We start from the raw sequence: 16824 nt of genomic DNA, 5'->3' as shown, positions 1-16824 counted from the left end.
TGCAAGGTGAGCACCCCGACTGGGCCGGGTGTGGACCCAGCCAGAGCTGCTAATGTGGAACAGAGGAGCCACGCGCTGGACACAGGCCCTCGTTTTCATCAAAGGTAAACAAGGGGGTGACTCTGCCCTCTATAAAGGTGTGAACAGGGCTCAGGTCCACACCACTGGGAGCTCGATTTACACACAAGCTTTCGGGATCTGGGAGGGCGGCAGAAGGAGGTCCGCCCTCAGGACGGAGGGAGGGGCAGGCCTGGGCCGTACCTGTGAACGTGTTCCCCCCCTTGTAGCGGAGGCGGCGCACAGCTGCCAGCACCTGTTCCTTGGTGCTGAGGGAGTTCAGGTCCCACTCAGTCTGAGCATCCCCGCTGTACTGAGTCAGGCCTGGGGAGCAGGGGCATGGCCACGGGCTGAGTTTCCAATGCTGAGATGCCCAGGGAGCTTGACACAAGGCCACACCTGAGAGCTGCACGTGCCTCTGTGGGGTCACCTGGCCACAGTAGCCAGTACCCAGGGAGAGGACGCTTGCAGAGCCAGGGCCTCCACATGGAGGGGTCCCCAGAACACCCCATGTGGAGCAGGCGTCCCACCCCACAAGGTGAGAGCCCTGGCTGGTACGGGGACCCCCACAGGTCACAGCCTCCTCTGGCAGAGCTGTGGGGACCACACCCGGGTGGGGCAGGAGGCAGGCCGGGCCAGCACCCACCTACTTGGACCTTATCCGGCCCGATTTCAAAGGGTGCGATGACGCTGGCCAGGAAGTCCTTGACCTGCTGGAAGTGACTGTGGCCAATACTCCAGGACCCGTCCACCAGGAAGACCATGTCAGCAGGCACGGGGGGCAGGCAGCGGAACTGGGGGCCGGCTGGGGGGGTGGGAGCGGGTCAGGTGCTAGGTGAGGCCCATCCCTGGTCCAAGACCCCCAAACTGCTCCGGGCCTGGCCTCAGCCCCCATATCACCTACCCCGGGGCTCCAGCCACAAGAGTGAGGCAGGCTGGGCCAGGTTTCAGGGGAAAGGACTCCAAGGCCCTCAGACCTCACCGGACTAGACAGCCCCACACCGGCACGGCTGCACAGTCCAGCCACCGCTAATGTGAGGCAGCCTGGTGCTCGGGCACCTCTGCCCTCCACGGCTGCATGCAGCTGCCCGCCCAGACATCAGGCCCAGAAGCCCACCGGGTGCAAACCGGGCAAGGAGGGGAGGGTGGGCACCACAGAGAGCCCCAGCAGAGCCGCCGTGAGCACCGCAGGGCGGCACTGTGGAGGCAAAGCCCCCATCCCCGGTCTGGCGCTCCCTGGGGTTTTGCAGGGGCAGTGCCTGGTGAGGCGGGCCCCAGAGCCAGGGCCAGACCCCCGGGGAGATGCCTGAACGAGGCCAGCAGCCATCACGGTGGAGCCCCTCGTGGGGCGACCGAAGAGGCCCAGCTGCCCTGAGGCCTGCATGGGTGGGGACACTCCCCTAGGGGAGCCCAAGTCCAGGGGACCCAGCAGAGCCCAGCACCCTGAGGGGAGGACAGCAGCGGACCCGAGGACCCTCTGGAGGGGATATGCCCAAGTCTGAGGAGAACATTTCCCTCAGTTCCAAGTCTGACGGGGGAGGTAGAATCCTGCTTCTGAGGACCCCAATCTGATGGAGGAGACAAAGCCAGGCCCTCCCAGTTCTATGGGGAAGCCCAGCCCCGCCTACGGGGGCCTTATGGGCAGACACAGTGCACTGCCCCCGTCTGTGCCCACCCCTTACCTGGCTTCTCTTCTTTCCTGGTGTGGCTCTACCTCTCCACGCCTGGGGCCGGCTGGGCAGGGCCCTCCCTCCGGGGCCCCCGGACCAGCTCTGCTCCTGATCCCACTCCTGGGGGAGCATGACCCACCCCTCTCACCACCCCCTAGACCCAGGCTGGAGGTTCCCAAAGGGGTCAGAGGTAGTGGGACAACCTGCTCCCAGTGGCCTGGCTTGAGTGAACCTGGGAACATGGCAACCTTAAGTTAAAGCCAGAGACAGTGTGGTCAGACACGAGGAAGAACTTCCCGGCCTCGTGGTCAGAGACCGTGTGGTCAGACACGAGGAAGAACTTCCCGGCCTCGTGGTCAGAGACCGTGTGGTCAGACACGAGGAAGAACTTCCCGGCCTCGTGGTCAGAGACCGTGTGGTCAGACACGAGGAAGAACTTCCCGGCCTCGTGGTCAGAGACTGTGTGGTCAGACACAAGGAAGAACTTCCTGGCCTCATGGTGGGAAATGTGGGAAACCAAAGGTCACTCCCTCCCTGGAGACTTACTCTCTCTCCACTCTGACCCACCAGGAGTGGGCGGATCCTGGCTTGGTGTGAAGGCAACTTGGGGCTCAGAAGCCTGCTCAGGGTCTGGGCTCCCCATGTGGGAGGGGGTGGGCTCCGGGGCTCCAGAGCCGAGGGGCCTCTGGCTGCTTCTGTCCAGGGAGCTACTCTTCAGATCCTCAACTGCAGGGAGACACAAAGAGCCATCAGGGTGGGAGTGGAGGGCCTGGTCCACTGGGGCAGCTGCACATACACCCCTTCAAGGGCGCATCTGTGGGTGCTGAGGGCGCAGGAGCCTGGGAGGCATGCAAAGATGTCAGGGGCAAGGCAGCCTTGCTGGTGAGTCAGGACTTGAATCTGCCCCTAGCACAGCCCAGAACTGCTTCACACACACCAACCCCTGGGGCTGGAACGCAGCCTGGAGGAGGGTGGGACCCCGGCCCGGAGGAGGGTGGGATTCAGCTGGAGGACAGTGGGACCCCAGCCCAGAGGAGGGTGGGACCCGGCCTGGAGGAGGGGGTACCCAGCTGGCAGACGGTGGACTTACTCACAAACTCCCTCCGAGCTAGCAGGAAGCGCCCAGAGCCAGTGAGCTCGAAGATCTGCAAGGTGTAGCCCTTGGAGGGGCTCAGGCCCCCCACTGTGGCCTTAGGGGTCTTGGTGGTCAGTATCACCTCCTGTTCCGAGTCCCCTGGGTAGGGGTGGGGAGAGCTTTAGAGGCCAAGGTGGGCACACGTGTGTGTATCTGTCACGGCGGGGAGTGAAACCCTCTTGGCTCCTCCTCCCCACCCCAGCTGCTCCCCTTGAAGCCAGGGAGACAGAAAGGGAGAGGGTCTGATGGAAGGGACGTGGGCTCCTGGGTAATAATGTGACAGAGAATGGGAGTCTTGGGGCAGTGAAAAGAAGATGTCACTTACTAAACCCCCCTAGAGGAATCCGTCGCATGGTGAGGTGAGAACCCATCCACCCTCAGAGATACTGTCAAGGTATGAAGACAGGGCTGCCCAGGGAGGGGATGACGACCCGAGGGGCCAGGTACAAGAAGGAAGAGTCCGGGCCAGGGCCCTGCCCACTCCCACAGGCTCCTACCCTATGGGCTGCACGGACCGACCAGCCGCAAGTATTTTCTGCTGTGTGACTCCATGATTCTAAAGTTAGGTCTGGATTTCAAGTGTGAAAAGCAAACAAATGATTCCAAAGGGGACACTGCCATATTCTCAGAGGAAAGAGTAAGAAGAAATGGCCTTGAAAGAGCACTCAGGAGGCAGCAGTCAGACCTGGAGAGGCACTGTGGGCACTGGGTGATTCTCTGGGTCTCAAGTGCTAAGACAAGGGAGAAAAGGGCAAGAAATCCACACGTGCACACCTGGAGGGAGGAAGGGAGGGAGGAACCCACACCTGCACACCTGGAGGAAGGAAGGGAGGGAGGAACCCACACCTGCGCACCTGCAGGGAGAAGAGGAGGGAGGAACCCACACCTGCACACCTGGAGGGAGGAAGGGAGGGAGGAACCCACACCTGCGCACCTGGAGGGAGGAAGGGAGGGAGGAACCCACACTGGCACACCTGGAGGGAGGAAGGGAGGGAGGAACCCACACCTGCACACCTGGAGGGAGAAGAGGAGGGAGGAACCCACACCTGCACACCTGGAGGGAGGAAGGGAGGGAGGAACCCACACCTGCACACCTGCAGGGAGAAGAGGAGGGAGGAACCCACACCTGCACACCTGGAGGGAGGAAGGGAGGGAGGAACCCACATCTGCGCACCTGGAGGAAGGGAGGGAGGGAGGAACCCACATCTGCGCACCTGGAGGGAGGAAGGGAGGGAGGAACCCACACGTGCACACCTGGAGGGAGGAAGGGAGGGAGGAACCCACACGTGCACACCTGGAGGGAGGAAGGGAGGGAGGAACCCACACCTGCACACCTGGAGGGAGGAAGGGAGGGAGGAACCCACACCTGCACACCTGGAGGGAGAAGAGGAGGGAGGAACCCACACCTGCACACCTGGAGGGAGAAGAGGAGGGAGGAGCCCACACCTGCACACCTGGAGGGAGAAGAGGAGGGAGGAACCCACACCTGCACACCTGGAGGGAGAAGAGGAGGGAGGAACCCACACCTGCACACCTGGAGGGAGAAGAGGAGGGAGGAGCCCACACCTGCACACCTGGAGGGAGGAAGAGAGGGAGGAACCCACACTGGCACACCTGGAGGGAGGAAGGGAGGGAGGAACCCACACCTGTGCACCGCAGGGAGAAGAGGAGGGAGGAACCCACACCTGCGCACCTGCAGGGAGAAGAGGAGGGAGGAACCCACACCTGCACACCTGGAGGGAGGAAGGGAGGGAGGAGCCAGCACCTGCACACCTGGAGGGAGGGAGGGAGGAAGGGAGGGAGGAACCCACACCTGCACGCCTGGAAAGAAAAGGGACACCATCCTCCCTGTGCAGTGAGTGGCTCCCCACAGCCCTACCCAGCCCCGCGCCAGGGAGTGACCAGCCAGGGAGGACCCTCTGTTCTCGGCTGAGCAAATGGGAGGCAGGGGTGTTGTCATTACCATCAACAGCTAACTGTTATTGAGTTTTCACTGTGTGCCTGGCAGTATCCTAAGCATTTCACAGGTATCAAGCCTCATAATCTTCACAACTCCATTACACCCATTTTAGAGATAGGAAAACTGAGGCACAAAGGACCAATCACACAGCTACTCCGCAGTAGAAGTGGGATAGAAGCCCAGGTCTGTCATATTCCCAAGGCTTCCTGCACAAACACGTGATTAACAAGCAATGACAATAATGAAAAAGTTTTATGACATTTAATATAAATATAGAATTTTAAAAGCCGGGCATGCCTCTAATCCCATCTACTTGGGAGGCTGAGGTGGGAGAATCACTTGAGCCCAGGAGTTTGAGTCCAGCCTGGGCAGTATAGTGAGACCCCATTTCAAAAATCAATAAATAAACACAAGTACTTGAAAATGGGATAAATATTATTGTGATGTTCTAAGGTCCTAGCGTTGCCTGGGGACAGCTGAGACAACCATTATGTATATCATATGCTGATAAATCAAGGCTGCATGTTGCGGTCACTAGTGTGGTTACTTGAAGGGTAAAAGAATATACAATCACCAAGTTGATGGCATCAGGGAATAATCACCCCATACCTACTGAACAATCTTAACTTCACAAGACACACCAGACATTATGTACCGCCAGCTGTGGTAACGCAGGAGTCACACAGCACCACTGATAAAGAATTCTTGTTAACAAATATAATCAAATTTGAGTCTGACCAAACTTCCAGGATGTAACTGCCAGTCTATGGGAGACAGGGTGGAGAGACGAAGGAGCGAGCTAAACGGCTCCCCAAAGATGCCACTGGCAAGAGAAGAAAGTGGGAAGTTCGACAGAACAATCTTGTTTCTTCTTCTACAAATAAATATCAAGGAAAAGGGAGAGGGGGAAACTGCTTTAGATTAAAAATTGCTTAAGACACAGGAACCAAACACAGTGTGTAGACTCTGTTCACACCCCAATTCAGACAAATCAATTGTAAAAGACATGCATCAAGACCAGGCGCGGTGACTCATGCCTGGAATCCCAGCACTTTGGGAGGCGGAGGCAGGTGGATCACCTGAGGTCAGGAGTTCGAGACCAGCCTGGCCAACACGGTGAAACCCCGTCTCTACTAAAAGTACAAAAATTAGCTGGGCATGGTGGCACGTGCCTGTAATCCCAGCTACTCGGGAGGCTGAGGCAGGAGAACTGCTTGAACCTGAAAGCAGGAGGCTTCAGTGAGCCAAGATCATGCCACTGCACTCCAGCCTGAGTGACAGAGTGAGACTCCATCTCAATAATTAATTAATTAATAAAAGACATGCATCAAGTTAGAAAACTCTACACAACTAAATATTCCATGATAGTACTGAAACATTTTAAATTTGGGAGCTGCTCATGGTATTGGGGTTATGATTGAGTCTTTTAGAGAAACATATTGAAATATTTATAGACAGGATTATATAATGCCTGGGATTTGCTTTAAGATACTATAGAATGTAAAGGGGGGTTGAGGAGAGGGACATAAAACAATATTGGCCACACGCTGATAATTGCTGAAAGCTACATCATGAAAACATGAGGTTTCATTATACTATGGTCTCTTCTTTTGCCTGTGTTTAAATTTTTCCATTGAAAAATCAGTTCAAACAAAGACAAGAAAGCAGAGAATAAAAACTTATAACAAGTGTAATAAAAAGGGAAGATTATAGATATAAACTCAAATGTATCATTAATTTCATTAAATATAAATGGAAAAAATCTTTTAATAAAAAGACAAAGACTGTCACACTGGATGAAAACAATACCCAATTATATGCTGCTTAGAAGACACATCTAAAATGAAAGGCTGGAGAAAGATTAACAGTAAAAGAAGGGGAAAGGAGATTTAATGCAAACACTACCTGGTGAAGCAATAGTACCATCACAACAAGTAAGATGTAAGGAAAAAAACAGCACTAGAGAGATAATGAAGAGCATTTCAAAATGAAAAAGGGTCAACCTACCAGGAAGATACAATCATTCTAAGTTTGTACGTACCCAATAACAGAGCCTCATGCATAAAGCAAAGAACAGTAAGACAACCACAAGAAAGACACATCTACAATTAGAATGGAGATTTGAAATACTTTTTTCAGTAACAGCATACGTAGACCCCAAACATAGTAACTATATAAAAAATCTGAAAAATAAGGTAAATGACTTAATTAGAACATTAGAAAACTCTACCCAACAACTGCAAATTGCATATATTTTCAAAGTCACATGGAACATTGACCAAAATTGATCATATGCTGGACCATAAAGCGAGGTACTTTTTTTTTGAGACGGAGTCTTGCTCTGTCACTCAGACTGGAGTGCAGTGGTGCCATCTCGGCTCACTGCAACCTCCACCTCCCAGGTTCAAGCGATTCTCCTGCCTCAGCCTCCTGAGTAGCTGGGATTACAGGTGTGTGCCACCACGCCCAGCTAATTTTTGTATGTGTAGTAGAGACGGGGTTTTGCCATGTTGGACAGGGTGGTCTCAAACTCCTGTCCTCAAGTGATCTGCCCACCTTGGCCTCCCAAAGAGCTGGGATTATAGGTGTGAGCCACCGCGCCCGGCCAGCAAGGTACTTTCCAAAGGACTGAAAGCATATTGTACATTTCTGGCCACAATGCAATGAAGGAAGAAATCCAAAACAAAAAATAAGTAGAAAATCCCCCATGTTTTAAAACTGAGAAACACACTTCTAAGTAGCCTATGGGTCAAATAAAAATATCGTAACAAAAATTAGATATTTTTACCTGAATGATAATGAAAATTCTACATATCAAAATGCAGCTATAGCTACTGCTTAGAAGAAAATTCAATAGTTTTAATTTCAAATCTTGTAAAAGGGCAGAAAATGAATGAACTTAAGCATCCATCTTAAGTTAGAGCAGAAAATTAAACACAGAGTAAAAGAAATAGAAACAACAATAAAAAATAAACAAAATCAACGACAGACCAACCAAGCCAAAATGTGTTTTATTAAAAGACTAATAAAGTAAATAAACTTCCAGACTGCCTTTTGAAAGCAGAGAGAAGATTCAATCAATAACGGGAATGAAAAGGGTGCTATAACTATAGAGTCTATGGGGTAATATGAAAAACATTATGCCAACTAATCAGGAAATTGATATAAAATACAAATTCCTATTTAAAAAACTAACTTACCAAAACTGACCAAAAAAATTAGAAAATCTGAGTAGTCCTATGTCTGTTAAGGAAATTGAATCAATTATATGAAGTATTTACACACACACACACACACACCCCACAAGCCCAGAAGTCAGTACCAGTGAATTCTAGCAAACATTTAAGGAAAAAAATACCACCAACATTACACAAACTCTTCCAGAAAACACAATAAGAGGAATCCTTCCCCACCTCATCTTATGAGGTATAAAGCTGATACCAAACTTTAAAAGGACTTTATAAGAAAGGGTAGTTATTGGCCAATATTCCCTCATGAATATAAGTATAAAAATCTTAGATGAAATATTTGCAAATTGATTTAATAATATATAAAAGGGGACAGGCCAGGTACAGTGGCTCACCCCTGTAATCCCAGCGCTTTGGGAGGTCAAGGTGAGAAGACTGCTTGAGGCCAGGAGATGGAGGCTGCAGTGAGCTATGACTGTGCCACTGCACTGTGCACTCCAGCCTGGGTGACAGAGAGAGACCCTGTCTCTTAAGGTATACATATATATATACACACACACACACACACGTATATATATATACACACACACGTATATATATACACACACACACGTATATATGTATACACACGTATATATACGTATATATGTATATATTATGTTTATATTTTAAAAATCAATCACTGTAGTTTACTACATTAATCAAATAAAGGAGAAAATAACCACCTCACTGAAGAAAAAGTTTGGAAAAAATAATGCATTCTCTTGACAAAAACTCAGCCTAAGTAGGAACAGCACAGGACTGAACCTGATAAGGTCCATCTATCTGGAAAAGGCAAAACAGAAAACAGCTCAGTGGTCACGGGCACTGGGCTAAGGGCTGACCTTGGGGTAACAGAACTGTTCTCTACATCAATTGTGATAGTGGCTACAGGATTGAATTCATGTGATAAATACAAATCACAGACCTCTTCTCAAAAGGGTGAATATTTCTGCACGTAAATTACAGCTCAACAAAGAAACACAGGATACCACTGAACACCCACCAGAGTAGCTCCAGTCAGGCTGCCAAGCGTTGGTTGCCAAGGGTGTCATGCAACGGAAGCAATCATACAGTGTCGACGGGAGTATACACTGGCACGACCCCTTTGGAAAATAGTTCAACATTTTCTACTAACGTTGAAACTGTGCACACACTGTGGCACTTCCACTCCTGGGTTTACACCCAGAACAGGCGCACGGACACCAGAAACACACGCGGGATCCCTCACACGGCGTCTACACAACAGCCAACCTGGACACAAGCCACACGTCCATCAATAGCAGAAGAGATCACACAGGGGAATACTATACAGCAAAGAAAATGGACGGCTGTTACACACCACAGGGCAAACCTCACAAAATGCCCACCAAAGACACAGACATGAGGGAGTCGCCACAGTGTGATTCCACTTAGAGAATGTTCTGAAACAGGCAAACTAGTCCATGCTGTTGGAGGTGGCCGTCCAGGGAGCAGGGGAGGGTGGACGTTGGCAAGGGCACCGGGGCACCCGGGACGGTCGTTTTCCACCCCAGGAGGGGTTTGAGTTGGCCACCCCACAGTGCTGATTCATACAGTTAGCATTTATGCCCGTGTGCTTTTCCATCTGAGTTTTGAAAAGCTTTAAAATTAGCACCCATTGTCAGGTTAGGACTGTTCCTGCTCTAGGAACAGGGTTCCCTGAAAAGGTGTCCTCAAGGCCCTGCTCCTGTAAACAAGGATTAACGCGTGGGGAGCAGGTGCTTCTGGGGTTCGCTGTGCAGAGTCCAGGCTGTTCTGAATGCCCCTGACGCATTGAGACTTGTTCTGAGGAGGGAGTCGTTTCTTTAAAAAATATGGACCGGGCATGGTGGTTCACGCCTGTAATCCCAGCACTGTGAGAGGCTGAGGGGGGCGGATCTCCTGAGCCCAGTTCAAGACCAGCCTGGGCAACATGGTGAAACCTCTTCTCCACAAAAAATACAAAACTTAGCCAGGAGTGGTGGCACACACCTGTACTTCCAGCTACGCAGGAGGCTGAGGTGGGAGGATCTCCTGAGCTCGGGAGATTGAGGCTGCAGGGAGCTGTGATTGCACCACTGCACTCCAGTCTGGGCAACACAGCAAGACCCTGCCTTTAAAAAAAATTAAAAATTGAAATTAAAAATCAAAAAATTAAAAGTATGTACTGAATGCCTTCTGCAGGGGCTGCGTGCCAGGGACAGAGGAGCCCCATTCCCTCTTCCATGTCATATGTGACAGGGGAAAGGAATGTGGGGACAGCAGAGACCAAGGCCAGAGAGGTGCTGACACTAAGGGGCTGGTGGGAGGGATGCTGTGGGCCTGAGTGGTGGCTGCGGCCACCACACTGACTGTCCTCAGCACGTGCTGATGGGGAAGGGGGCCTGGGAGGGCGCAGGTCCTCACCTGCCATGGGCTTCACCTGCACCAGGTAGCCGAGGCCGCTCCCCTCCGACTCTCTCCACTTCATCTGCAGCCGGTCCTCAGGCAGCACAGACAGCCTCAGGAGGCCACTTGCTACAGAAACAGGACATAGTGGTCAGGACTCACCTGGCCTCCCCATCCACCTCATCAGCTGTGGGGGGTACAGGCATCCTGCCCTCAGCATTTGGGAGGAACACAGTCCTATCCCGGGGAACCCCGAAGAGACAGAAGCCCACCCAGGGTGTCTGAGGCGGACTCAGCCCCACTTGGGGATACGAGGCCTCGCCTGGGCGCTGAGGAGAACCCGGCCCTCCCCGGGGTCCACAGTCACAGGGCCACTCCGGTAGCTTTGGTGAGAGGGAGTCCAGTCCCACCCAGGGAGGCCCCAGCCTGGCTCTCCGGGGGTCCTCCCACCAGGAAGAGGCTCAGGCCCATGTCTGGGAGGACAGCAACCACTCCACTGATGATCGGAGGCCCCGAGCCAACACAGCAGCTGGCAACCTGCCCAGGGCCCTGAGCTGAGTCCCCTGAGCTGGGTCCCCTGAGCTGGGGCCCCTGGGCTGAGTCCCCGGGCTGGGTCCCCTGAGCTAAGTCCCCTGGGCTGGGGCCCCTGGGCTGAGTCCCCTGGGCTGGGTCCCCTGAGCTGAGTCCCCTGAGCTGGGTCCCCTGGGCTGGGTCCCCTGAGCTGAGTCCCCTGAGCTGGGGCCCCTGGGCTGAGTCCCCTGGGCTGGGTCCCCAGGACAAGTGGCCATGCAGCTGCAGACCCCTAGCTGCCAAGGTCACTGCCAGGTGCACGTGCCGCCTCAGTGGGGAGTGTGGGTGCAGAATCCCACACTGGAAGTGTGTGCACATTGGCACGTGTGTGCATGTTGGTACATGTGTGCGTCCGTGCCCCCAAGACGAGGCTGCCTCCCGCAATGGGGGATGGGTGTCCAGGCCATCTGAGAGCAGGAGGGGGCGGCAGGGGCCTGGCCAACCTCCCAGGGCTCTGGAGAGGGTTGGTGCCCCCTGAAAGCTTCCGGGGCTCTGCAGTAGGGGCAGCTATTTTTGGAAAATGGGGACAGAGATGGGCTTCTTTGGGCTGCCCCCCGGAAAGCTGGGGCTTGGGGGGAAGAGCAGGGGCTGGGGGGCACTGGGGCAGACACAATGACCCATTCAGAGCAGGCGGCAGCTGGGCCGGGTCTCCGGATGGGGCTGAAAGGCAGGAATGTGTGGGGGATGAGGAGGGGGCTCTGAAGGCCAGCTGTGAGCAGGGCCCCTCCCGCAGCCCCTGCTTGTGAAGAGCCTTCTGTTGCTCCACTCTGCCTGAGAACGTCAGGGACCCCTTCCCCAGCTCCCTGCTGGAGGACAGCACTGTTGGGGCCTGAGCAGGGCACTGGGCAGACAGCGGCTGGTGGGAAGGGCCCCACCCAGGACCATGCTCCCCTCCCTGGACTGTGGCCGCACCCAGCCTGGGCCATCCTGGGAAGGGCTGCCCCAGCGTGTGGGCTCCCACCCGTCCTGAGCTGGACTCAGTGCCCCCAGCCCACCTGGCTGTCCTCAGGGGCTCAATGGCCCCCGAAAGGCCCTTGTGAGGGGTGGCCCCATCATGCTGAATCCTGAACTAGATAGAACTAGATTTGCCTTCACCTAAACTCAAGTTGTTTCTGTAGAATCAACTTACTGATTTGGCTCAAATTGACAGTGCAAGCTTCTTTCAAACTGAAATCTCAGCCCCCACTGGCCCCAGGGCAGGGTTACCCTGTCTGAGCTGAGGGGACCAAGGCACCTGCTCATGCAATGGTCTGTTGCCTGTGTGAAGGGCAAACCTGGCACCTCAGCATGGCAAGACAAGCCGTGAAATCCGGAAGGGTCTCAACAGGCGGCTCCACGCTACACCGGGGCTCCCGCATCTCACCCGCCCTTCTGCAATGGCAGCGGCACGTGGAGGCTCCCTCGCCCCGGCCTGTCAGGCCCTGGTGGGGGTCCTTTAGACGCACAGTAGAAGGGGGAGCTGCCGTCTCCTGCCTTTCACCCCAGCGGAACAAAACCATCGCTCAGTGGGAGCCCGGAACCTCCCAGGAGCTTGCAGGTGCCGGGAGGCGCCGCGTTGGCCCAGCCCAGGAACAAGTTTACAGCGTGGCCGAGGCCCCGGAGCCTTCTCCACAGACACGGAAATTCACCTTCCTAGAATCAATCTAAACCCACATTTCTCAACAGGAGGAAGAAGCTGCTCAGACAGGTGAGCCCACAGCATCCTCTGCCATTTCCCTTTGCTGCCATGGGCGGTGCCCTACGTTACCCAAACGCCCCAACCAGTAGCAGCCAGACTGGAGGGGCCTTCTGAGGACGTGGTGCTGTCGCCCAGGGATGCGCACGGAGTGGGTGGTGCTGCGTGGAAATGCGAGTGCCGCACCGAGAGAAGCCAGAGGGCTATGTGCCCAAAACACCAGTGGGAGGCGGCGGTGGGAAGCAGGCAGGAGGGAAGGGAAGGCGGCTCCATCTTTACCCCAGCCTCCTGCTTCCTGGAGACTGCTCCGAAAGGTGTTCGTGGAACAACTCTCGGCCAAGCATTAATATAACAGACAACTAAACCACAGAGACGCGCTCCCAAGGCGAGGCTGAGGGTTTGGCGGGAGCACACGCTCCCTCCCGTCTTGCCTTTGTTGTGGGAGCTGCTGTGAATTCAGCAGGCATTCAACTTAGGAGGAAGGCCGGGCTCAGGGGCGGAGGGCTCGTCCCGCGTAGGCACTGGTGGGGCAGGCGTGGCCTCGGGGCAAGCAGGGGCCCACTGCCAGTGTCCTTACCTTGAACTTGCTCTCTTCCCAGGGTGGCGCCCAGCCACAGCCAGAGGCAGAGGCCGAGGTGTGCAGGGGCTCCGGAGCTCATGGTGCTCGGGCTGTGGCGGGAAAGAGGCCATGCCCTTCAGCCGTCCCCCGGTCTGTCCCCTCCCCGACCACAACGCCAGAGCTTCTCCACATCCTCGAGGGCCAGGCAGCCTGTCCCCACACCGGGCTCCACCCCTCACATGTGTGAGGACCAGAGGCCTGCAACCTGTTGTCTAGGGGATACCTCCCAGCTGCCTAAAACTCAAGGACCCAAGGCTAGAGCTGGGGCTGCCTCCCACGCCCACCCCACTCTTGGCATTGACACCACTGGGGGCTGCTCTGAGTGACATCAGGACCCCCAGCCCCCAGTTGTCCCCACGCCCAGTGCAGGGGTGGCTGGGACGGGCATGGGGCCTCCTGCTTGTGGGGCTCCAGAGGGCCGTGGAGGGCTGAGGCAAGGGGCGAGCTCTCCAGGCAATGTCTGATTGCTGGACATGTGGAGTCCCTGCGGCCCCAGCCTCGCCCTGGAGGCGGAAGGGTCATCAGAGACCTGTGGAGGAGAGTGAGAGCTGCCTAGTAGGAGTGGGGAGCGGGTGGGTCTGGGGGACGCCAGCCGGGGGTGCAGGGTGTGTGTGCCATGGGCACACGGCTCTGAGGCCGAGACAGGGAGGCGGCCAGGGCCACTGGAGAGCTGAGTGGGCTACAAGGAGGACCAGAAAAAACCAGGCCTGGCCCACTCAAAGGGGCTGGGAGTGGAGGTTGGATTTGGGGTGCTCTGAGGAGCAGCTGAGGGGGACTCAGAGGCCAGGGTGACCCAGTGACCAGTGCCCAGAGGTGCCACTCGGAGAGGTGGGGAGCATGTCAGCTGCCAGGCCCGAGTCCTCCACCTGCCACCACGCCCAGGGCTGAAGGAGAAATGCCGGGGGTTCACTTGCACTCCGTTCCCCTGCACCCCCAGTCCCCTGCACGCCCCACTCCCCCACACTCCCGCTCCTCCACAGCCCCACTCCCCCCGCACTCCCCCTACCCCCACACTCCTCCCCCCGCACTCCCCTCCCCCCGCACTCCCCTCCCCCCCACACTCCCCTCCCCCGCACCCCCCCTCCCCCTCCCCCTGCACTCCCCTCCCCTGCACTCCCCTCCCCTGCACTCCCCCTCCCCCAGCACTCCCCCTCCCCCGCACTCCGCTCCCCTGCACTCCCGCTCCCCTGCACTCCCGCTCCCCGAGACTGCTCATGCCAGCCCCTCACCCCACGCACCAACTCGGGCCTTTAGAAGGCAGACAGAGCACTCCCGGCAGGCCGGGCCCCTACCCCTCTGTGCTGAGCTGAGGGCATGGCTTGAGTGCAGGCCCTGGTTCTGTGAGCCCCAGCCTCCCACACAGTAGGGTTCTAGGGTCCTGAGTGACCCAGGCCCTCCCACCCCCTGCAGCCAAACAGAGACCCCCCCAATACACGCTCCCTCCCAGTGTGTGACCCCAGTATCCCCACCAGGGAATCTGCTCCTCTGCAAGGGAAAGGCCTCACCCGGTGGGAAAGCCACCGGCTTAAATCAGGGATTTCACGCCCGCCCGGCCAGCCAAGGGCAGTCAGGTAAGACCCAGGCATTGGAACAGGAGGCACCTGAGGGCTGGGCTCCCAAACTGATCACAGAGGCACCAGTGGGCAGCCCGAGTGCCCCCAAGTCCCTGGATCCTCCCACCCCAGAAACCTGGCTTGACTCAGTGGGACCCCTGCCAGGGCCACAGGCATCCAGCCTGAAGTGCAAGCCGCTCTCTGCTCGATGTGCACCCTCCTCGTTCCCCCACAGCCCTGGATGTTGTATGAGACCCCCAGAAGGGAGCCCTTGGTGAGAGCTCAGGCAGCCCCGGGCTCCCACTGCCCCGGCCCCTCCTGGCCACACCCCGTGTGTGCTGGGCACCCCAGTCCTATGGCTCACAGGGGCACTTGGCCTCTATCTAGACTTTTCTGAAAGTCAGTCACCCTCAGATCACAGGCTGAGTGGATCCCCTGGCAGCCCCTTATCCACCCAGCCTCAGGACCACAGGGAAGTCACCCACCTCCTCCTACTCCTGGGACCCCAGTCCTCTCTCCTGGGGTGTGCTGGTCCACTCTCGTCCTGCTGTGGCCACAGAAAGGCTGGAGCTTATGAAAGGCTTCTCCTCCACGGAAGTCACTGCCCCAGCCCACCCCCCGACCCACCCCTCGGCCTGCCTCTCTCTCCTCCCCTCCCTTTGCCCTCCACCCTTCCTGTCTGCCGCCCCGGGCATCTCTCCAAGAACGGGGACCACAAAGATCCCAGCATGAAGGACCCCACTGCACAGCAGGGCAGGGTCCCACCAGTGAGGAGGCAGGGGCTGCACGGCCCAACACTTTTACTCCTCACTCCCAGAGGGTCCATCCTACAAGGAGGGGCTCACAGGGAAAGCCACTCAGATGCCAAGGCCGCCACGTGTGGGTGCTGGACACTAGGGGTTCTGGCTGCCCACTGTGGGGAGCAGGCTGCAGCGGCACCTGGTCCCCCACCCATGAGGTCACCCTTCCCCTCCCCCAGTATGCCCTCCCAGCCTATCCTAAAGGCTGCCACCACCCAACCCACTTTGCAGACTGGTGCCGGTAACCAGAGCTTCAGCAGGTGCCCAGGCCTGGAAAACAGGCCCCTGACCCGACGGGACCCTGGGCTGCTCCCAACTGGAGCAGCCCAACACTGGCCCTGCCCCTGCCCTGGCCCTGCCCCTGTCCCACCCCTGCTGTGACATAAGGCCCCACCTAGGCAGCGCGGAGTCCCGTAGCACCTGCCGGCTATAAAGGGCCCGCCGCTCACAGCTGTCCCTGCCCCGGGACTGCCTGGGAGATTACAGATGCACCCCAGCGGCCCTTGCCCAATGACTGGGTGGTGACGCAAGTGTAGGCATCCCGGCCTCACTGCACAGCCTCCTGAGAAACTCACTGTCCACAGCTCAAGGTGGATCTGGCCGAGGCATCTGCCGCCCTGATACACCCGAGTGCACCCAAATACCTGTCCCGACCTCTGTCTTTAAGGACCCCAGCCTAATACCACGCGTCGCATGGGTGCTTCAGGGCCACTGGAGGCAGCTGTCGGCCTTGTGAGCCCAGTCCCCAAGTCCATGCCTCCTCTGCACTCAGGACAGTGTGAAAGGGCCAGCCCCCTTGAGGCCTCCCGACCCTGGGTTGCCTGAGGCCTGAGGGAGGATGAGCCTCTCCCGACCCCGCCTGCTGCTCTGGTAGCTGAAGAGAAACCACTTGGCCTGGCCCCAGGCTCAGCCTCCAGAGGCAAAAGATGAGCTGGAGGTGCTCGGTGAGAGGCCAGCGCTGGCACAGCAGCCACAGAGGAAGAGGTGACACCTGCTGGAGGCAAAGGCCCAGGCTGGATGCTGCGGAGGAGAGGGGCCAACCTCTCCATCACCTCCCTGGATCCCTGGGCCACACCGATTCGGATTCAGGATACACCTCTTCATGAGCACCTCCTTTTTCTCGAAACGGAGTCTCGCTGTTGTCACCTGGGCTAGAGAACAATGCCGCAA

At 56.6% G+C, this 16824-nt stretch overlaps 1 protein-coding gene across 16 annotated transcripts in view; it reads right to left on the bottom strand.

The window, feature by feature from the left end:
- The window catches only part of COL20A1 (collagen type XX alpha 1 chain), a 47675-nt gene extending 32202 nt beyond the window's left edge, over nucleotides 1-15473 (bottom strand). For 9 of the 16 annotated variants that reach the window (XR_001712382.4, XR_001712378.3, XR_001712381.3 and 6 more), the window contains exons 1-7: nucleotides 15340-15473; nucleotides 13260-13351; nucleotides 10456-10566; nucleotides 2818-2961; nucleotides 2274-2453; nucleotides 704-862; nucleotides 262-381 (exon numbers count right to left, since the gene is read on the bottom strand). Coding sequence is in view for 12 of the 16 variants with exons in the window: in XM_016938329.3 (XP_016793818.1) it covers nucleotides 262-381; nucleotides 704-862; nucleotides 2274-2453; nucleotides 2818-2961; nucleotides 10456-10566; nucleotides 13260-13341 (796 nt within the window). In the remaining 4 variants the exon portion in view is untranslated. The remainder of the gene's footprint in view (nucleotides 1-261; nucleotides 382-703; nucleotides 863-2273; nucleotides 2454-2817; nucleotides 2962-10455; nucleotides 10567-13259; nucleotides 13352-15339) is intronic. The other 7 variants (XM_009437623.5, XM_009437613.5, XM_009437615.5 and 4 more) reach the window with 2 other exon arrangements.
- Nucleotides 15474-16824: the final 1351 nt, after the last annotated feature.

This window comes from Pan troglodytes, chromosome 21, assembly GCF_028858775.2.
Source record: "Pan troglodytes isolate AG18354 chromosome 21, NHGRI_mPanTro3-v2.0_pri, whole genome shotgun sequence".
Classification (NCBI taxonomy): Eukaryota; Metazoa; Chordata; class Mammalia; order Primates; family Hominidae; genus Pan; species Pan troglodytes.
This window is presented reverse-complemented; position numbering and strand designations above follow the sequence as displayed.